Source organism: Chenopodium quinoa, unplaced genomic scaffold (assembly GCF_001683475.1).
Source record: "Chenopodium quinoa cultivar QQ74 unplaced genomic scaffold, ASM168347v1, whole genome shotgun sequence".
Classification (NCBI taxonomy): Eukaryota; Viridiplantae; Streptophyta; class Magnoliopsida; order Caryophyllales; family Amaranthaceae; genus Chenopodium; species Chenopodium quinoa.
Genome location: NW_018743850.1, coordinates 7,083,186 through 7,106,114, shown reverse-complemented (window position 1 = coordinate 7,106,114; position 22,929 = coordinate 7,083,186). Strand labels below are relative to the sequence as shown.

Here is a 22,929-nt window from a genome sequence, read left to right as displayed (position 1 = left end):
GGGACACAACTTAAGACTCTCACCATCTTGCTGATCTTTATGAGACATGGATTATCCAAAAAGGAGGTAGGCAGGTCATTTTGCAATGGACCAAAAAAAAAAGAAAAAAAAAAGTAATTTGCTTGGAACTTGATAGATAAAATATGTAACGAGACAATGACAATCTTTACCGCATTAACGCTGAAGAAACATTTAGTATCCCCCCTTGCATGGTGTACAATGATTTATCACAAAAAAAAAAATTAAAAAAAAATACAACAATCTTCACTTAAGTTTGACAATCCAGTCCATATTATCTTCTGCAATACCCATTTGTAGTCTAGTAAGCGCAGTGTGAAGCTGCTGCGCCACACGTCCAACCTTACCATCTCCAAAGGATGTCCTGTACAAGAAATTATTGTAACTCGGTGAAATTATCCAAAAAATGATAAGATGCCACTAAACCAATGAATCTGATTTTCAGCTTATAGCTATTGAGTTCACATATAATACTATACATGGCATTTCAGTTGTACGGGTTCTACCAAGAAACCAAGTGTGGGATTAGGAGCTCAAGCCTTAATTACAAGTTTCTAAAAATCATAAGCTAGTCTTTGTAGAAAGCTTTCAGATTGCTTCTGATTCACAGCTTTACTCCTTATTACCAAGGATGTTTGGACTCTTCGATCATGCATTAGTGCTCATGTATCTACGTCAGGTGGAACACTCCAAAAGAGAATGGGCAGGGGAAGCTAAATGAGCCTTAATTTTTATGATGATTTACGTTTATTTGGAGGCAACGCCATATTTGTGCAACTGTTATCATTCATCAAGATTTTCTGAATCCTCTTAGTTCAGATTCAGAAGCAAATCTGAGTAAAGAGTTACATATGCTTTGAGTGGGTTTGATGTTATAAAGCATTGCATTTAATTACAGAAAGGAGAGTCCCTCTTTAATATTTAGGATGCCACTGTCCTCCATGAGACTTTCACCACTAAGAAATGTGGGCCACTAATTCATAAAACTACTGCAAGAGCTAAGGTTTGAATATCAAGTCCTGGAAAACAACTCATGATCAGTTATTGTCTTAAAAGGTCCTTAAGAAATTGGAGATGTATTATGGATTGATCATGTGGATTGGGCTTTCAAAGTTAAGGTTTACTGAAGGGAATCAATCTGTGCATTAAACTGGCAACAAGGGAGGAAATGGAAGTGCAAGTGGGATTAAGAATGGTGCGACAAGAAAGTTGTACCATGTAAGCCAACAGGATGCAGAAAACTCTAATGATGTGGTGACTAGTACATTTTCTGTTAACTCTATCCCAATTAAAGTTTTATTTGATTCAGGAGCTACTTATTCTTTTATTGCTATTAATGTTGAGAGAAGACTTAATTTGAGAAAGCCTACTAGTATAGCAATACCTTTAGTAATTTCTTTAGGGAAAATCATAGAATGTACTAGATGTTATGAGAATGTGAAAGTGAAGATAGCTGGAAGTGAACTTCCTTCTATTGAGTTCAACTTTGAAAGAATTGGATGTGATACTTGACATGGATTGGTTAAGCTTGTATAAGGCTAAAATTGAATGTTTAGAATACAATTCTGTCTTGCAGGAAATTGAAAGAACGAAATGGATTGAAAATCTCAAGATCCGTCCATCTTCATCAAAATATTTCTCATAATTAGACTCTCCATTGGGTAAAATCACATCATTATATTTCTCAATTATCTCCTAGTAAGGTGGAACATAATATAGATACTTCAAAATAATGGGTATGACAATGTATGGTGCCCAAGCATTTGGGTATTCTATCTGATCACAAAATTGTACCCACTTGTTGATACGATATAAATAAGCATCGGGTCTCATCATGCAGGATACTCATGTCAAAATTTACTAGATCCATCTGTTTAAAAAAAAAATCACGATCCCAGCAAAGGAAATAAAATCAATACAAACACATGAGCATAATCAAAGCTCGTTGCACATTAAGCATACAATAACATATTATGATCACCACATCACATCGTTTTATATTCACATCCTCGACTTTATATATTTCATGCTATACTTTATTCAAACACTTTTAATAATAACACACTTAACTTCACTTTATTTCTTAGCTTTATATTTCACTTTAATTACTTATTAAAGTTTCTAAGAAACACATGATAACATACATTTGACTTGCATATTGTCACACAAAAACAACAAACTTTAATAAATCATGAAATCAATAACAATCACATCCCCTTTCTATTCTACACAATCTCACCAAAATTAATTAAGTGAAAAGGGTAAAATAATTAAATATATATAAATAATAATTCAGACCTCTTAATTATTTTCAAAAATCAAATTTTTTAATTATTATTTTATATAATTTTCGATTTTTAAATTGTTTTTTTTTTTTTTTTTGCAATTTAAAAAATAAAGAATAATCTTCCGAAAATAAATAAATAATTTCAAAAATTAAAAACCCAAGATTTTGACTACAACAATTTTTTAGTTGATTTGCAAATCAACTTCTAATTTCAAAAACTTTAGACTCTAGATGCCCACTTTTAAACACACCCATAATTCCCACTTCCTAATATACCAAGTTCGGCATATGGCATCATAAAACAAGATAACCACAAGGGTATTACCGTTATAATTAATCAATTCTATTAATTGAATATTACTCCCTTTGCTTCATAATATTAGTCCCATTTAGAATCATTTATGTAAATTAAGGAAAGGAGAGATTCTTGGAATAAAGTACACTGGAACCATTAAAATACATTAAGACCATCCTTTTTTTGGAATAAAATACATTGGGGCCATTTAAGTATATTGGGACCATTGAAGTTTTGCATATGGACCATTAAAATGAGGGTAATATGGGAAATAAAGAGGACATGTGAGGGGTTAAAATAGAAAGTGGGACTATCTTTTTAAAACGTGTAAAATAGAAAGTGGGACTAACATTATCAAACGGAAAGAGTAATACATTTATCAAAGTACGACGGCGGAGAACTTTATTATAAAACAATACTGTTTAAAACAAAATAATTCAAATTTGTTCAAAACTTAAATAAGTCTTTCTTACAACTTAAAAGTTAAAACCATTTAAGGTATCTGGATCTGGTGTCAAAAACTTTTGTAGTGGTTAAGGATGCATCTTGGGGTCATATATTGTTATTTGGAGCCATATAAGGGCATTAATCGGTTACATAAAGGCCCATAGTGGCCTAGAATCAAGGTGTATACACTCTCTTACATAGACTCGGCAGTTTACTCGTCGTACCCGTGTCTACATGACATGAACCAAATTCGGATACAAAATCCGGGTTAGACAAGACACGGCGAAGAAGAAAAGAGGGAGGAGATGTTAGGGCTTTTGACTTCTCCATGAAATTCAAAGAAACAAGGCTTCATAGCCTTGGAGAGAGCCAAAAGGAGAGAGAAGAGAGAGAGGTGATGTGAAGTTGTGATGTGCACGAAAGAACCAAAGGAGAGAGGAGAGAGGAAATACAGAGGCAGTCTTCCCTTTTCTTTTCTTTCATTTTTTTTTTAAAAATAAATAAATAAATGGGTGGTCACTTGCCCACTTCTGTATATTTACTAGTATATCTAGAAGGTGCTGCAGCTGCTTTAGCACTCAGGTAGTTATGCCAAACAGCAGTAGGAAATCTGCCAGCAGAAGACTGCAAAAAACTTTTTGCAGAATCAGTTTGCTGCATCTGGTTTGCAAGAAAAAAAATAAGAATACCAGTTGATTCTAGAAACTTTTTTACAGTGTTCTTGTGGATCTCTCTCTAAAAGTATGAGATCAGGTGATCACCATCCACGGTACACTATTGTTTCCTGACTTTCCACACCCAAAACCTTCTTAGAAAGTAGGAGGAAAACTAATGCCATTACCGCAGTGTGTTGTGAATATTTTGAAATGTTTTGAGATTTTGAGTTTTATAACAGGCATCGGCATGCCATTGCTTGCATTGCTTTTTTAGTAATGATTAAAAGTATACAGAGTATTAATAAACAAAAGAGAGGGAAGAGTTATATGTCTAGTGTTAGCAGATTACCCATGAAAACATATTGCTACTCCCTCAATTTTTACGCGTAGTCATGAAATCATACTGCAATTGAAACATTGGTGTGAGTGTTACCTTTCACCCTTATGTGTAATGCTCCCAACAGGTGATACCACCACTGCTGTGCCGGTACAAAATACTTCATCAGCACTGAGAAGTTGATCCACTGATACAAGCTGCTCCACAACCTACATAAATCCACCGAGATTTAGCCAGAAACATAAAGACATGACATGACATGACATGACTAGCAAAGCATGATAACTGATCTACTGAACTGGCAAAATGGTATCAGATCCCACAATAAACATCCTAAAACAAGAGACTAAATTCAAATATGGACAGGCAATCAGTCACAATCTGTCACTAACCCAATAAAAAACAAAGAGAGAAAGGATATGAAAAATGTTCTACAGTCCAACATAATCATGCCATCACAATATACCACTTTTGATTGCAGCCTAAAATATCCAAAAACTTGATCAAGCAAATCATATTAACATCTACTGCTAGGTTACCATTCCTCCGTAAAATCAGAAATCATCACCAAATGATACTATATTTTATAAACAAAAATTTACAACAGTACATATTGAAAATTTTGATATGGAATCATTGTTAACCAAGGAAGTACTATTCTTCAACTTAGACAATGAATATTTGTATGAAAAAGCTTAATGCTCAATAATTTATGCCCGTTAAGATCTCAAGCTTACTAACGAAAAGAGTAATAGTCATTACACTTCATCATCAGCCCAATCATCACTGATTGGCTAAAACAGAAAGAAGATTCCATACACAACAGGAAGATCATAACCAAATTGGATAAGTACCTCAAAACCTAGGCTACGAGCAATGTCAATTATGCTTTTCCTCGTAATGCCAGGCAAAATTGTTCCCTTGATTGCAGGAGTAGATATCACATTATCCTGCAAAATAAAACAAGGACAATTTCAACAGTTTACTTCACAAATATAAAAGAAAATTAGAATAAAAGCAAATCTATCAGGGTCGCTCTACAAATCAGTACACAGCATAAAATGCTTCTCAAGTGATACATCATTGGATTAATAAAACATACAGGCAACAAGCACGCTCCATGACATTTGGGATGGGCTTTTGCAACATCCTCAAGTCAGATGGGGTGATTCAAAATTGTGTCGACAATTAATGTGTTTGGCACTTTGGCTATAATTTATCAGTCCATTAATCATTTAAATTATTTCATATTATGATTTGGACAAATCACAAATGTGTCAGTCCAATTACCATTTTTATTAATTCTTCACAACGATTTAAATGAAAACAAAAAATCAAGGATTAAAAACAAACACAAAAAGAACATTTGTACAAGATTTGCCATAAAACATGGGCCTAGTACATATGATACTCGGGAAATCAGCTCCTTCAGATAATGGCAATTGTTTTTATTGTCATAAAACATGGGCTTAGTACATTTGTAAAGAATGCATATAAGTTAGTGGCAATTGTCTTAATTGGCAACATTCTATATCACACCTGTTGCTCCTTCAGCGCCTATATAGATAAATGAATTATATGGTTAGTGACTAAACCTTCTTCACTCTTTACACTATCACATATATGCAATAGACTTCTAAGTTGGAAAAACTTGACAGAAAAACTGAGAAATGTCAGAATGTACACTAGCTTAATGCTCTCTCCATTTGTTTTGTTCTACTTTTCCACACATAAAAGATGGAGCCATTTTCACAAGGGTAGCTTTTGTAAGAAAAAAAGAAAAATAGGATAGGAAAAATAACATCCCAAAAAGAACAAAGGATAAACCAAAAAAAACAAAAATAGTATACATTATCCAGAGAGCATACCTTCACAACAAATACATTACAAGACGACACCTCCTCCAGGTATTTTTTGTGTACACAGTCCAAGTATAGTACATCAGAATAACCTTGGGCTTTAGCAGCAGTATGAGCCTTTAGAACCTGTTAATATAGTTACAAATGGTAAGTGATGGGAAAATAAATTAATCAATATCACATCAGGAGCAGATTAGCCCATCTAACTGATAACCATTCTAGTCCTGCAAGTAACAGAGAAATAGAACCTGTTAATATAGTTACAAATGGTAAGTGATGGGAAAATAAATTAATCAATATCACATCAGGAGCAGATTAGCCCATCTAACTGATAACCATTCTAGTCCTGCAAGTAACAGAGAAATGTATATAAAGTAGATGCATCAGTGACAGAATATAATGCTGCTGAAGGCTCATCAATCAATTACTTTAGAAATTTGAAAAGACTATATATAAGTTCAACTAAGTTCTCCAAATAGTCCAGATTATGTCATGTCAATAAATCATGGGGGTTAATTAGCTGAAGTATTGGGGAGGGAAGGCGTAAAAATAAAAAAAATAAAAATAAAAAAGCAGTATTACCGCTGCATAGTTCCCAATAGTTTTGACTCCTCCAGTTCCACCAGGACTAGCACGGTGAAAATCAGTCTCAATCACCAAATTTATGGGTGCAAGGCCTTCCTGATATACAAGGCTAACATGTGAGGAATAGAATGGTGTAAGCAATACAGGTAAAATGAATTCTAGGAAAAGGGGAATCATCAACTAACCTTAAAGTAGTTACCAACAGGTGATGCATAAATCAGAAAGGTGTACTCAGGAGCTGGTGCAATCCCTAGAACTGAACCACTACCCATGAGTAATGGCCTAATGTATAAAGAACCTTTACCAGTTGGGGGAATCTGAAATTAGACATACCAGAAAATTTGCTAAAGGCAATGGATAAATAGATCGAACAATTGAACTATGATAGTAAAAGCACATGATTTGTAACAAAAAGAATAACTGCTGAGTACCCAACGTTCATTTGCCAGAACTGTTTCTTTTACAGCTTCCAGAAATTGTTCAACAGTTGGTGCAGCCATGCACATCCTCTCTGCACCAGCTCTCATCCGCAACGCGTTCTCTTCCGGACGAAAAAGCACAATATTACCATCTTGTGTTCTGTAAGCTTTTAAGCCTTCAAATAGTCCCTGAAGGCATGTAATACTTAGGAGCATACAAGGTACCAAAAAGTGAAGCCATAAAAACATAACATCTAGTCACACAAGTCACATAACAAAACCAATAAACAAGGTGGCAATACAATCATAGAGAAACATCAGCCACATATAGACAGTTAGACACCTTGTGGCTTGTGGTATGATGATTGAACAAGTCTCAATTTTAAGAGGCTGCTAAGAGAGACTGATTTATCAAGATTGAATTTAATCTCTTCTGAAATGTAAGCAGAGCATGATAAGATTGATAACAAAGAATATAGAGTTAAATCTTAGGAAAGGAAGCTAAAGACGATCAAGCTACAGTTAATATCTAAAAGACATGCCAAGAGCTGCGTAGTATGGAAAGATTACATTTTTAAGGGGGGGGGGGGGGACAACAAACTAGGCCAAGATAAATCTGAGCGTGGAGCTTTGTCAAGGCACATAGCCAAAAAAAAAAATGTCTCTTTAAACTGGGAATTTTGCTGGTTAACTGACGAAATTTTAATGTATAAAACCCAAAGGATCAAATATGTCTTTGAAAAAACTGAGGAAATAAATCCCAGTCATGCTGAACATCAGTTGAAGTCAGCTTAAGAAAGACTCTGGTGACAGCAAAAAGGAATTTAGATTAACCACAATATTTTCTATAAAGCTAAGACTTGATGTGACGACTCGTCCAGGGCCTCCAATCACAATTACGTATGCAAGACGTAACGACGTGTTTCCAACGTGCTCCCAAGGGTAATTAAGGAAAGGCTAATGAAGGTGTGTTAATAATAGAGACTGTTGAGAATGATGTAATGAATATAATGAAAAAAACGAAAGAGTTTAAAAACCAAAACTTAAGCCTCCTTCACTCTTAAATACCTCAAGATTCAATGGAATTGCATTTAAAGTGAAAAGAAAGAGAGAAAGAAAACTATCCCTAACCCAATGTATAAAAAAGCTCAAGGCACGCTAAAGCGAGAGGGGTTCTGCTGCGCCTAGGCGCGCCTCTTTGAAGTGAGGCGCACTATATGAACAATTAAAAAAAATTCGCAGAAGTAAACTTCAGATGCGCCTCAAGTGCGCCTCGGGCCCTTTTTAGTTGCGTCTCATGTGCCTGACCACAAACACCTTGCCCAAACCAAGTTAAGCGCTAACCCCCTGGCGCCTTGCGCCTAGGCTTGCTTTTTCAGACACTTCCCTAACCATATTCAAGATCGCACATCCACCATGACCCAAAAGAAAGACTGTAACAAGCAACCTTGAATTTGCTAACTCTACCTACAAAGAGCTCAATCACCTTATCCATACGAATTGAAAAGGCAATATCATAAGCTGGTAAACTACATACTTCCAGCCTAGTTTATCTAGCCTTATCAACTACTTATTTGCTACCAAGCTAGCATCCAAAATCTATCTCTCTTCAGCAAAACCTCTAGCCCATCAAGACCAATGTATAAAAAGACTCAAGGCGCACAAGGCATTTCAGAGTTCCTTGCACCTAAGGTGCGCCTCATTGAAGTGAGGTGCATATAATAAACAATAACAAAAATTCTGAAAAAACCTGTGTGCCTTAGGGGGAGCGCTAAGCTGTGCCTAGGCACACGCCTATATGCGCCTTAGCTGTGCCTAGGGACGACTATATGCGCCTTAGCTGTGCCTCATCAAAATCGCCTTGCTTGGACCAAAAAAAGCACATGACCCCTAATGCATTGCACCAAGGCGCGCCTTTTCAAACACTAATCAAAACGGCAGAAGAAAGATCCATAAAACCCTATCAGACCTAAATTATAGAACTTGATCGCTATCTCATGTGTAGTACAGAAGACAACAACTACTAAATATTAAGTGTATCAAAATCATGGAAGGTCCAAGTATAAGTAGACTTAATCTTAATAACACAAACAATAATAATAGGCCCATAAATAATAGAGAGAATGATAATATCCACCAAAAGCCTCACTTAAGACCCTTGAAAAGAAGAGATCTCATCAAAATGGCATCTTGATCACTAACCATATACCCTTGGATGCTCTGCCCCTTTCCTAAAGATCCTCCTACCAAACACCACATATTTAAGCTAAGAATTCTATTCATACTCTTTTACTAATGTCAAAGCCTGAAAATTTTCAAATCTGATTCATACTTTCTACTTTAAGATCAAAATTACGTATAAAAAAATCACAATAAAGCCTTGCTTCCTGTCCAAAAGCTCTAACAGTCAGTCCTTCCTCCAAACAAACAATCTAAAAGAAAGACTTAATTTGTATATACCTCATCCATCACTCAGATTCTTAAAAATAAACTTCCAAGTTCCTCAAATATATACAACTTCCCTGATTGTTCAATTGTAGTTCTTTTAACTAAGAACCTAACCATTAACTCAGTTGCTGCTCGATAACATTGCATGTTTTTGTCATCTCTCTCTCTCTCTCTCTCTCTCTCTCTCTCTCTCTCTCTCTCTCTCTCTCTCTCTCTCTCTCTCGGTAAAGATCTATACATGAAAGTTTCTCTAGGTAAAGATCTATACATGAAATTTTCTCTAGGTTGTATGCTTCGTTGAACTTCACAGTATAAAAATGTTTTATCCGCTTAGAAAGTTAGGGTATTTGCAGTAGATTGGAATATACAATTAGAGTTGTCAATGCCAAACAAAGGTAGATAAATAGTGCCAACAATAATTTTTATCTCACGGTAGGGTGCTCCTACAACAATTATTTTTAAATATCTATAATTGTCAATGTCATTTTTTTGGGTACAATTGAAGTATACAAAGCACAAATGATATATTCTCCATAGTTGAAGGTATAGTGGTTCTATTTTTGTTGTGAAAATTTTGAAAATTTAAAACTAAATTCTTTTTTCGGTTATTAAATAACAAAAAACTAAATCTGAAAATGATATCAAGCGGACCCTAAGATGATAAGTCGACATATACTTGGAAAAACAAAAAAAAAGTTTAATTAGTTAACACCAAGCATGCTAGCAACATAAACATGTATACCAGATGTTCACAATCATGGATGAATGAATCAAAGCTTTTAAACAAAAAGGAAAAAAAATATCCTACAACCACCAAACATCCTTCTCTAATTCCAAACAAAACACATCAAAACCTACAGCAATAATCCTATGTGGGTAACACAAAACCCATTCTCAGCAGTTTTATTATAATTAACAATGAAACTTAAAAAAGGAACCTCACCAACCACCCATCCTCAACACAATAAAGAGGAACCCGGAATAATAAACAATGAGCTTTCACCAAGATAACGGCCTTCATATCCCACTACACAACCATGGTCCTAGACTCCTAGGAACCCCCCAACGACAAATTAAAATTCTTAAACAACAATATAAGCCAATGGGAGGTACTACAACCCAAACTGGCTAGTTAAACACCAGTCTTCACTTACTTATAATTTACTAGGGCAAGACCAACAGAGCTAATTAGAATTATTACTAATTAAAAGAATCTTTAGGTTCATAAAAAGGACAACATATCAAAGTATTCAAGCACCATTAGGTATGAATTGATTTCATAAATCGGTATGGCACTCAACGAAAATAGATATTCTAAAATTACTAACAAAGCCTATACCAATACAAGAAGACAAATATTCAGAACCCCCAAGGTTATAGCCTTGAACATATACTTCACGAGTTACCAACAAGTACCACCACTGGTCCTTCAGCTGATCACACACAAAGAGTACTAGTTTCTTCCTCACAAATTGTATCTCCAGCCAGGTATGATCAATGATAACCTCATAGCAAAAATTAAAACCAGCATAGTCAAAATGGAATATGGAAGGAAAGTCCCCAGTATTCACTCAAATTTTCACAACCAATAAATTCAAATGGCTTCAATCAATAAGAATCCATTTCCAAATGTTCGGGGACAGGAAGTGGAAGAAGAACTAACATAATTCTTGGTGTAATGGAGAAAGAAAAAAGGAAGATCAACAGATAATATAGCACACACAACCATATTCTTGTATAGCCACATAGTACTGTTTGCAATGGGTTAATAATACCCACCTGCCCATAATTTAAGATCCCAGCAGCAGGGCTCATTTCTATGTTTCCATATCGCTTTAATTCACCTTTTGAGAAGCTTTCACCTCGAGCACATTTCATAACATACATGTAATCAGTAGGCAAAAATCCAAATCCAAGGTTGTCCCAATCAATATCGGCTAATGTGGATGTTTGGCTGCATAGGTGATGAAGATTAGTATAAAGAAACTACTGCGTGCCAATTATCATCAATGTTAATGTCTAAACTATAAATTCATCAAGTAATTATCAGAGAAGAGTAAAAAGTGGCTAATAGAAGTTCTAGCTTTCAGGTTAAGTATACTTGTATATTGTTCAGTGAAGCTCCATTTTTAAAAAAAATAAAATTAAAAAAAAAAAGTGTTCACATCTCACTCTCTCTGTCATTTAGCCCAAAAGGAAAAACTATTGTCGATACAAATAGCATAACATCCAGCAGACCAACACAAAGACACAATACCGCACAGTCTACACTCACATAGTCAATTCTTTTAATAAAACACCCAGTTGATTTGGAATAAGTACAAGGTACAATATAATCTCTGCTTGTAAATTATAAAAGAAGGCCTCTCAGACAATATAAGGCACCATACATTAGTACAATTAAGCATTCTCCAAACTTTGTGCATTGTTTGAAAAGGAATAGTCGTGCACGCATTGCGTGTGCCTCTAAACTTGTATCATTTAAATTATACATACTTGTAAAATATGTGTACAATGTAAATATTCGTACTACTAATTAAATTATAGTATGTTGCTTTTATACTTATATAAAAGTTGAAAAAACCTATGCAAACTTACAAACACCGACTTTAATAACACCAAGTGTCAAATTTATATCATCAAATAAATATTCTTGAATTAAACTAATATACCGTCTAACATAACTACACTTGAAAGAATTATTTGATATGAGAAAAAATAACCATCATAAGAGAAGTTATCTTTTTAAATTTATGGAGTAGTTAGAAATGGAAGTTATATTTTAAGGTTAAATTTTAAATACATTTTAATTTTTATTAATTATAATAAATATTTGTAGAGAGGGTAAAATGGTCCACTCAAAAATTCCCAACCAAAAACACCTCCTCTTTATATATTACATAGGCTAAGAATTCTCCAAACTTTGTGCATTGTTTGAAAAGGCACGAGGCGCACTAAGAGTATCAGTTGAAGTCTACAGATGTAGATAGCCTCTAAATCTCCTTTCACTATTATGTCATTAACAAAATTCGACGAAAAACAAAGTATCGTAACTACGATTCCACAGAGTATAAAATAATCACTAAAGTTCCACCAGAAAAGTAACTTTCCAACTCCAAATTATAAATTCTTCTAAACAACCTCATTTTCCTAATTAAGTACAAATTATCTGTTTTCTCAAAGCGAAACTACAAATATAAAAAAGCGAAAGTATACCTTAGAGTATCTGACAATGTAGCACTGCATTTCGCGGAATTAATCGCTTGACCATTGCTATGACCAATAGCTAATTGCTTCTGAACCTGTTGAACAAATTCAACACCAAAAAATTGATGAAAAAAAATCGAATTACATCCTTTTACTAATAAAAATAACATCAAATTTCAAACAAATTACACAAAAAAAAAACACCTACAAAATGAAAATCAGAGCACGGTACTATTTCATCAAATTAACACAAAACTAATCGAAACATCAAAAAAATTCAATTGGAAAACCTGAAATTGAAGAGAGAGAAAGAGGAGAAACCTTGAGAGAGAAAGGAGCGGCGAACTTTCTACCGGAGAAGGAGAAATGAGAGAAATTAGCGATGATAGAAACTTCGTTTGAAGGCGGCCAAAGAGGAGAGAGAAAGGTGGTTTGAGTGAACGTGGTGGCGAAAATGCTCTCCATTTTTCTCTCTCTTCAAGTTTTCTGGGTTTCCGACTCCGGTGTTGGTGCCCCCTTTTATAAGTACGGTGACTATGTTTGGCCTAATTTGCATAAACCCTTGGTTTTGATGGCATGGAATAGGAATCACTAAGTACCTAACCCTTTAGGCTTAAGCTTAACCCCCAAGATTACGTATGTACATTGAGGTCATTCAGACATTATTTAACTACAAGTATATGGTCTTGTGATTCATAGATCAGCACATACGTAGGTACTTGCATAAGTATAGCAACTTTTGGTATATACTCGTATTATACTCTGTAAGTATTGTTTAGTCAACTCGTAGCATACTATTTAAGTATTATTTAGTTGAGGATATCGTATAGTCAAGGAAAATCCTAAATGTGTTTGATTACTGAAGTGATTAAAAAATCACGCATTGTTATCGGATTAGGTGGATTGTTTAATTTTAGATAATGCCTAGTCATGTTTGACATAATGGTGCAATCATAACTATCTCTATCCTTAATAATAATGATATTATGTTTGACTTTAAGATTAAAACATATCAAATTTGATTTCACTATTAAATACTCTTTCTATCTCTTTCTTATTGCTCGAGAAAATACAAGTTTATTGCCTTAATAAACAAATTATGTTTATCCAATGACAAACCATTAAATAAATCAACAACTTTTTGTCAAATATGAACCCTTACATAATTACAAAAATGTCATGCTGATTGGACATTTTTTGTTAATTTATTTATGATTTTGCTACTTGATGAACGAATTTTGTTTATCAAGTTGATAAACTAGGGCCCCATCTTGGAAACCTTTTATATGGAGGCTACCAAGTTAATCTCCGTGATAAACAAATTTCGTTTATCAAGTAGCGGTTTTACCCATTTTCATCGCAAAAAATTACACTTTTGTCCTCGTGATAAACAAAATTTGTTTATCACGGAGATAAACTTGTTTTTCCTCCTTTTATATACACTCGACGCACCGCGCAAACCTTTTATATACACCTGACGCACCGTGCACCCAAGGGTTGTGTATATAAAAAATTTCATCCTTACTGCCTCATATGAATTCACATTTTTTAGAAGCATGATAAACTTGTTCAGATAAGATTGCGAATACGATCTTGTGAGAAGAGGGTCCTAATTCTTTCCTTTTTTCTTAAAAAAAAAAACAAAAAAGATTGCAAATACGATTACTAAGAAGAGATAGGGAGCAAGCGAGTATAGAGAAAAAATGAAACCAGGAATTTTATGAGTAGTATAACTCTCTCCCGGCCATAATTACTTGTCTTTATTTTCTTGAACAAACATTAACAAATTTTATCTCAGGAATTATGCACGTGAGTTTGTTGCACAAAATATGAAACAGAGGTCGTATTTCACCCCTCTCCTATTCCTTTCTGTATTCCTATACTTTGTATTTGGTACTGACATTTGTTTTGATTCTGCACGCAGTATAACTCAGTACTCGTACTAGGCAAGTGTTACAAATAGCAGCTCTGGTTTTACTTACTTTTGAGTTTCTCAGACAGTATACGGTTGAAGTAATACAGCAAGTCAGCAACTGTCAATCCTCCAAAAGTTTAGAGAAAGCATAAAACAGATTACAAAATACAGTGAGGAAATCTATGCTAGGGTGAAAATTTATGATATTTACACAAACATGAACCAATGACATCAAAGAATTAAAGATGCCATAAAATCTCAAGAATTTGATTGAAATTACCATTCAGTATACATTCAAGATGATCCGTTAGTTATGAACCAATCCAAAACCATTAATATACTCTGAAGCTAACATAGCCGCAGGGCAGCAAAAAAGTGCTCCCTGTTACACACCACTACACCAGCAAAAACGCTGCTAATCAATTGGTAGAACAACACTGCCAATCATATGGTAACACGAGTCCCAACACTCTTTATGAGACATCATATCAAGAATCTACTAAATACACCCTGAATCACACTATTATCTAAGTCATTTACATGTATATGTCACAACTCACAAGTGAGATTACTGGAGAACTAGGTCAAAAGAGCTCACCCAACCCCTTAGATTGAGCATGCTCCAAATTAAAACCTGCCAAGGAAAATTGTAAATTGATAGATATATAACATAGAGAGTAAAATCATACCTTATACTACGTATACACAAAGGGAAAAGTTATTTGAACCAGAAAAGAAAAAACACGTACTGTGCATGTAAATGCCAACATCCAGAACACAGAAGACTTGAGCATAACCACAAGAGCAGTTGATAGAACCAACTGTTTATGATTTCTGCTTGGACTTTGACCGTGTTCTTCTCTCCGGAACAATTTCTGAGCTATTTAATTTGGCGTTTGAAGGATCCTCCTCCTCAAGCTCTGTTATCTCAGTAGCATCTTCCTCCTGCACAACAAAGAGCGCCAAACCTCAAGCAATTAATAACTTTTTTCCTCCTCTGTTTTACTTTTCAATAGCCAACAAAGAAATGTAGCAATAAGCAAGGTGAAAATGTCCACACTTAAAAAATACACCAAGAAACAGAATAAGGAAGGCATTGCATTGCTTTTTTTTATAAAGATAAATGTCTCTAACCTACTACAGATAGATGCCAAAAACGCAGTCACAAAAATGCAATTATCTGCTCAAGTGATGAATGATGATCACAAATCAAATTTAAGTTACCTCATGAACTTTCTTTGCCTCTCCAACATCCTCCATTATGAGCACTTCCTGTATCACAGTTTGCTTCTGAATGACACACCTGAATGCTTCATTTTCTACCAGTACAGATTTATCACAGTCAATTTGCTTGGCCTGATGATAAGATTTGCCAGATTCAGTCATTTCTGGGGAGACTTCAGAATCGTTTTCACCTTCATCAACTTCATTCTCTTTACTTGTACATTGTGTCGACGAACTGATAATGAATTGATCATCAACACAGTACATAGAAGGCAAAATTATCATAACATAATCAGCATATGACAATCATTAAAAAAATAAAAAAAATAAAAAAAAAATTCCCTATAATAAAGTAGCTTTTACAAGAAAATTTCTGTTCCCTAAAGGGAAAGTAACTAAAATGGCAAAAAGAGCATTTACCAATGAGGATTACTGTCAGGAGCATCAGAAAGATGCTGCCGCCTCCTCTTGTTAGCTTTCTCATCATTCAAAAGCACAGCATCATTTCCAGGAACAGAGTCATCAACTCTTCTTTTTCGCCCAGCACTTGCTGCAGGAGGGGCAGAGCTTTCATGCACATCTTTTGTTGCTTCCAGATCTGTTAAACCTTCATCCACAGAAGGAACTTCATGAATCACTTTCGGCTCTTCTGAAGCAGTTCCAGGAGTCTGGTCTGCACTTTCTCTAGGCACTCCCAGTTTTGATTTGTCATGAGTACTCATTAATTCTTTTTCCGAAAATCCTGAGTTTCTTTCCTCACACTCCATGTTCAAAGATGATTCCATGTGCTTCAATGGAACTTTCTCAGGTAAAGGTTTGAATATCAACGTAGCACATTTTTTCAACCAGGAAACGGTAGAGCTAGGTGGTGAATCACTCCCAGTATCTTGCCCATCTTCCACAGCTGTGACTTTCTGAGTTGGCTCCATAGAAGGAATGCATGAGCGTACTTCAGGGGTTGACTCTGCACAGATTTGCTTTCTGGGAGACACTACAAATCTATCACCATCGACTTTCACATCCTCTAGCTTCTTAAGTTGTTCCATCTGAGAATATATCTCTTCCCTATCAGCATGCAGTAATTCCCTCTGCTCCTTTAGTTTAAGTCGTTGCATCTGAAGCTCTTCAATCAGACTCTGTAGCTCTACCCATGCCTTGTCTCTCTGCTCACGGTCCAATCTGATATCTAACTTTTCAGCTTCAAGCTTCTTCAATGCCAAAGCAACACGTTCTTGTTCCATAATCAGATCTTCCTTCAGAGAACTAATATATTGAAGTTCTCTCTTTTTTTCTTCTTCAAAGGCCTTCTCCTTCTCTTTTAAGTAGCTTTCAATATCTCCACGCCTTTTATTGATACAATCCTCCAACTCTCTCTTCCGACATTCAACCTCCAGCAAGAAATCTGCACGTTCTTGCTGAAATTTGGTGAACCACTCAGAACGTTCTTGTTGACTCTCGCTCCGGAATGCTTCTCGATCAAGAGAAAGTGATTCTAAATCCCGTTTGTATTGCTCACGCAAAGCCTCTTTCTCCAAATTTAGGCTATCGCGTTCATCTTTGAGAAACTTGGAGATCACCAGTCTCTCCCCAGCTATGCGTTCTTCTTCCTTTCGCAGCTCCTCCCTCTTTTCATCAATAACCTCCCACTCCGTCTCGAATTTTGCCTTCTCGACTTTTAATCTCTCAGCTTCAGCCTCAAGTTGCAAATTCTGAGCTCTGATTGAATCTATCTCCTCTTTCAGTTTTGTTTCTAAAATGAGAAGCTCACTTGATTCGCTCTTCATGAGATCCAACCTTTTTTCCGCCTCAGCTATATGATTTTTCTTCTCTTCTAAATCAAGCAAAGACTTCTCTAGGTCAATCTTTGCATTATCAATCTCTTCCCTCTCTTTTAGTAAAGTATTTTTCATTACCTCAACCTCATTCTCAGACTTGTGAAGAATGTTCTCCTTCTCTTCCAGAGCTCTTATCTTCTCCGTTAAATCTTTACCCTTATCAGCTATCACCCTAGCTTGCACCTCCAAATCTTGCTCCTTCTCTAAAACAATATCCTCCCGCTGCTTAAGATCCAACTCGCGCAACTCCCAGGCCCTCCTTTTTGTCTCAATATCTTCTTCAGCCAGTTTCTGTTTCACCACAAACTCTGCTTCAAATTCCTCCTTTCTTCGTCTCAAATCATTCTCCTGTTTAGCAATGAGTTTTTGGACTTCAATCTGCAAAATACAAATATCATCCTCATCAGTTTAAATGCATCTCACTGTTGAATTTCACATACTAATCTCAATAACAGCAATACCAATAGGAAGACAGCAAAATACCTGTTCCTTGCTTGCAAGGTTTTCTTGTGAAATAAGCATATCTTGCTCTTTCTTGTTTAAAAACACCTCCTTTTCAATGACAGCCTGCAAGCACAGAAAACTATGAATAACATATAGCCCACTAAATCAATTATTCAAGTATAATTAAACATATACAACAAGGCAAACAGTCAAAAAGATGCACTGACCTTCTCTCGTTCAGAAAGGGAAACTGCATTTAGCTCCAAATTAGACTTCTGCTCCATTAATTTCTTCCATTCGGCAGCAATATTCTCTTTCTGATCCTCCAGCTCTTTCTCAATCCTTCTCAGCGCTTGAGACCTACCAAGGATATCAGCTTCCCTCTGATTTAGCAAAGCTTGACCATCAAGCAGCTTATTCTGTGATTCACTCAAAACTTTCTGCCTCTCCACCAGTGATTGCCTTTCATGCACAATTTCTTTCTCCTTGGCATCACAACTAGCATAGAAATATGACAGAACTTTCAGTTGCTTCTCCACAAAAGACAGCTCAAAAGATGAGTAACTCCCTATAAATAGGAATAAGAGCTAACTCGTACATACAAAGTACATGGCAGGTAAACTTTAAGCATAATACACTTCTTTTTTTTTCTAAACAAAGCTGAGAGCCAAGGCTGGCGAAGCATGGGAAAAAGCGTATCCCAAACCTACACCAGCCACCATCTCAAAAAAAAAAGGGCATATCAGACAAGATCACTAACATAAAAAATAAAAATAATAAAAAGGTATAGCAAACAAGATCATGAACATCCTTTAAAAAGAGGAGCTAAACCAACAAAACATATCAGGTCACAGGCTGCGAGATTCTCTCCTATTTTCTTGCTTTATGATGATATTAGTAGTTTGGCTTCCTGTTTTAGTTCCTTTTCTTTATCTCATATTAAGCGTGCGGGTAATACTCTAGCGCATAATGTAGCAAGATGGGATGCTAGAGGTTATAATGAGTTTGTATCTATTGCTCCTTTCCCACAAAGCTTGACAACTTTGGAGGAAATTGATCTTCTTTAATGAAATCTGCGGCTTGTTTTTTTAAAAAAAAAAAAAAAAAAGCTAAATATATATACCAGCACAAAAAAGGTCTACTTAGCATAAAACAAGAACCGACAATTTACTTTTTCTTAAAAGTTTCACATATAATGTTACTATTTTAGTACTCTCTCTATATTAACATCTGTTGCAAGTAGTAACTAATAACAGTTCAACTACTACAGTTAAATCGTGCAATAATGTACAGAATATTAACGAACCATAAATGCAGCCAACCTGATTTCATACTAAATTTGAAACCAAGGCAATTAAGCAAAAATGAAAAAAGTAGATAATATCTCTGGATTTTCCTAAAGGTAACCCCCACTTGTATTGAGCGATTGAAAAATAATTAGGAAATTAGGATACCAGACTTTAAGTAAAGCATTTTCTAATGATGATCGTGATAGAAGGTATGGTGATGGCAGAATGTTTTCATTCAGAAAAAGCACTGTCTTGGGACAGATCCTCATATACAGAACTAGGTATATTCTCAAACATTTCTTCAAGTTGAATGACTTTCTTTTCCAATTACTAGCCCACAGGAATTCATATTGCGAAACCGAAATGATTTTAGGAAAGACAGGGTAAATTTGTGGAGGAATACTGATAAGCCAAATGTTAATAAATTTTATTTTTTTAAAAAAGCCTTACTCGGATTTAAAAGCTGCCATTCTACGGCGAAGATCATCTTCACGAGATTCAACCTCCTGAAGTTTTCTTCCTGCAGCTCGTTCACTACGCCTTGCTTCATCTCGCAAAGATTCGGCAGAGTGCAGCTTTGCCTCAGCCTCAGCATACTTTCTCTGAGCATCTTCATACATACTGTGAGCTTCAGCAGTTTTACACTCTGCTGCAACCTTCACTTCAGCACATTCAGTGCGCATTTCATGCAAGGCTTTTTCAATCTGCAAGGAGGATGATAGAGTATCTTTAGCATATGAACAAGTATTTACAGAATAACAGGAAAACTCTTGTTTCCCAGCTGCCAAAAAAAAAAGAACAGGAAAACAATAGAAGTGACAAACTTACATTTGCAACGCATTCCTTTTCCACTCCCAAGGCCTTCTTGAGGTTATCTTCTCGCTTCTTTGCTTCAGCTAAAGCCGATGATAATGCAGCTTGATTGCGCATATGATTTACTTCAGCTGAATCCGCAGATAATCTAACTTCGTCATGCTTAGAAGCATAATCCTTCTTTTCCAAAATAAGAAGGCCCATGTTGTGTTGAAGCTCATAAACCTAAATGGAGTTGCTCATATCAGGCCTTCTAAACATATAACACAAAATAGGCATTTAACAGAATGCCACCAGCCACATATGTTTCCTGTTCCTTAAATTGCTGGCATCTTCCAGCCATGCCCTATATTACTCTGATCAGCTCATCAGCTTCACCGGTTTATTAACTTCACTTATTTGAAGCAATGATTAGATTAATTTCTCTATAATCCTTTATAACGGATATTTCTCAAGTCTTCAATGAACAGGATAAATTCCTTCGTCTATCTATTACCTCTATATCACGATTAAGCCTTTAACTTGGAATCACAGTGTAAATTATGATTTCCCTCAATTGATAAGATGGTAATAATTAGCACATTGAAATTATAGGGTCTTCAATGCAAACTCATAACATCATATATTTTAGTTGACAGCCAATCATGTTGCCTACACTTCATGATATATGGGATTACTACTCACTCCTGCTCTATCTCGCTAAAAGGTCCCCCCTCTTCAAATTCTCAAGAAAAAGAATATGAGCCAATAAAGCATAGTTACTGTCCTAAAATTCCCACCTAAACACATTCTCCATATTTATCTTCACGCTATAAGTATTTAACAAATGTCGCTGCGTAACTAGTCAAATCTTTTAATAATTGACTTCATTGGAAAATGGTAATATCTAATTTTCTTTATAACTTTTCAATTAAAAAAATTCCTCCCTAACAAATAATAGACCACATTTTTTATTTAGATGGTTACAAATTTTCCACTTTTTAATATTAGATAGCTTGTTAAATTTAACTTGTGGCAAGGTAAAGACATTTAAACAAAAAAAAAGGGGGGGGGGGATAATTATCGAATTTCTATACATTTCATAAAAATGACTTTCAATCAAATGCAACCTATCATTTAGGGACGGAGGAAGTAATTTTAAGAAAAAATGGGCACGGCTCGGGTACTACCTCGGAAACTTGTTATTTCATATACACTCAACAATTTTAAAACTACAGAACATGGAACATAAACCTTGCAAAAACTCACCAACCCAAAAATAATCTAGAGGGAAAAAATTAGACTCGATAACACATTAAAGTTCTAAGAAACACAAAAAATTAAAAATGACCAATTTGATAAAGTTGGCATGCAACCCAAGTAACAAGATTCTCATACAAAAATTTAATCAATCAATTAACAAATGATTAAATTATAAAAAACAGAACTTCCTACCAAACAATTGATAACACGTAACAATACCCAGATCCAAAAATTACAAAAAAAATTCCAAAAAACGTCAGAATTAAACCACATTCAAATACTGTCACTACCACTTAGCAAAAAAAATCAATAAATTGGACCGACAAAATATTAATAACATAAAATTAATTATAAAAAAAAAAGCGGCAAACCTCAGCTTCAAGTTTGGCTATATAAGCGATAAGAGCAGCTTTATCACGACGACGAATAGAATCTTCATCAAAGCCAGAATCACTAAGACGCTTCCAGATCCCTTCATCGGAAAAAGCCGAAATCCGGCCATTAGTCGTCGGAGAAGAAACATCTAGAATCCTCGATCCCGGCGTAATAGTAATCGCCCTCAAATTCACCGGCGAAGGAGTCGCCGGAATCCGGGGACTCGCCATTGAAAAATTCCAAACCCTAGAAAAGATTCCTTCTATTATACGAGTAGTACTTTATCAGTTTCTCTCTCTAGAACTTTCCCTCTCCTTAGTGTTTTTCTTTACTTTATCGAAGAAGATGATGATGATTTTGAACAGGGAGGAGAGAGAAAATGGTTTTGCTTTTTCTTGGGTTTAGTTTTTAGGGTATTTCTTTTTACTTTTTTAGTGAGTGAAGAGGGGAAAACGGTGTCGTATTAGGGGAGGGTTTTTTTATTTTTATTTAACCCCGCCTTTTGTAACATGTTTAGTGGTGGGATTTTTTGGTTTTTGAAAAGATTTAAATGGGATTAGTGGAGGGTTTAGTGGGTAATTAAAAGTGTTGACTTGAATTATATGGAGTAATTATTGGAGAGGATTATTTTATGTCCAGGTATTATGAATTTAATTAAGCTCGTTTTGGAAACTTTCATGGAGAGTGATCTGGAATTTGCCTTTTCTCTCTCCATATATTATTGTGATTTAAATTTTAATTTACTCCCTTTTTTATCATATAAAATCGATTTGTTTATTGAGAGCTCATATGCTGTACAATGTACAATTATAGATTTAATATTTATTCAATTATTGGATAATATAGGAAATAATTTTTAGGTGTGATCCAAAATCTACTATATATAAATAAAGTAGGCATTTATTCAATTATAGATAAATTTTGATAGTGTTTAGGATAAGAATAAAAATATTTCCTTAATTATAATTAAATTAAAATTTGTGGTATTTACCATTATAAATTGACGCATCATATGACACCAGCAAAATTTCGTATCAATACAAAACCAAACCAAGCAAATTATGTGTCATTAATTTTGTGATAGTTTTATTATGTCATCAATGGCTGGATAATTATTAGCCTAATTTTTAAAACCCATGTTTAAATGTATTTTTGTGATTATTGCTTAAATTGTGTTTATTTGGGATACTTAATGATTATATGTTTATGTTTATGTTTTGTTCCTGAATTTTGT

General features: G+C 35.0%; 2 protein-coding genes across 2 annotated transcripts; both read right to left on the bottom strand.

The window, feature by feature from the left end:
• Positions 1–104: 104 nt before the first annotated feature.
• LOC110686173 (branched-chain amino acid aminotransferase 2, chloroplastic-like) lies at positions 105–13,190 on the bottom strand. Its single transcript, XM_021862764.1, has 10 exons — positions 12,880–13,190; positions 12,568–12,653; positions 11,131–11,305; positions 6,916–7,092; positions 6,670–6,801; positions 6,482–6,580; positions 5,909–6,025; positions 4,895–4,990; positions 4,137–4,249; positions 105–382 (listed from the first exon to the last, which is right to left on the bottom strand). The coding sequence occupies exons 1-10, from the start codon at positions 13,021–13,023 to the stop codon at positions 265–267; spliced, it is 1,257 nt and encodes a 418-aa protein (XP_021718456.1). The 5' UTR covers positions 13,024–13,190; the 3' UTR covers positions 105–264.
• A 1,501-nt stretch (positions 13,191–14,691) lies between these two features.
• LOC110686171 (protein CROWDED NUCLEI 4-like) lies at positions 14,692–22,102 on the bottom strand. The gene is made up of 9 exons (XM_021862762.1): positions 21,692–22,102; positions 20,094–20,303; positions 19,716–19,969; positions 18,204–18,474; positions 18,016–18,099; positions 16,118–17,910; positions 15,698–15,932; positions 15,223–15,418; positions 14,692–15,107 (listed from the first exon to the last, which is right to left on the bottom strand). Exons 1-8 carry the CDS (start codon positions 21,923–21,925, stop codon positions 15,299–15,301), a joined length of 3,201 nt encoding a protein of 1,066 aa, XP_021718454.1. The 5' UTR covers positions 21,926–22,102; the 3' UTR covers positions 14,692–15,107; positions 15,223–15,298.
• Positions 22,103–22,929: the final 827 nt, after the last annotated feature.

Coding starts and splice junctions, on each gene's coding strand:
- LOC110686173 (XM_021862764.1), bottom strand. CDS start 13,023: ATGGAGAGCATTTTCGCCACCACGTTCACTCAAACCACCTTTCTCTCT. Junction 12,654..12,879: donor CCGCTCCTTTCTCTCTCAAG/GTTTCTCCTCTT, acceptor TTTGTTCAACAG/GTTCAGAAGCAATTAGCTAT. Junction 6,581..6,669: donor CTGTTGGTAACTACTTTAAG/GTTAGTTGATGA, acceptor CTTGTATATCAG/GAAGGCCTTGCACCCATAAA.
- LOC110686171 (XM_021862762.1), bottom strand. CDS start 21,925: ATGGCGAGTCCCCGGATTCCGGCGACTCCTTCGCCGGTGAATTTGAGG. Junction 20,304..21,691: donor TAGCCAAACTTGAAGCTGAG/GTTTGCCGCTTT, acceptor AACTCCATTTAG/GTTTATGAGCTTCAACACAA. Junction 17,911..18,015: donor ACCTTGCAAGCAAGGAACAG/GTATTTTGCTGT, acceptor TGTATTTTGCAG/ATTGAAGTCCAAAAACTCAT.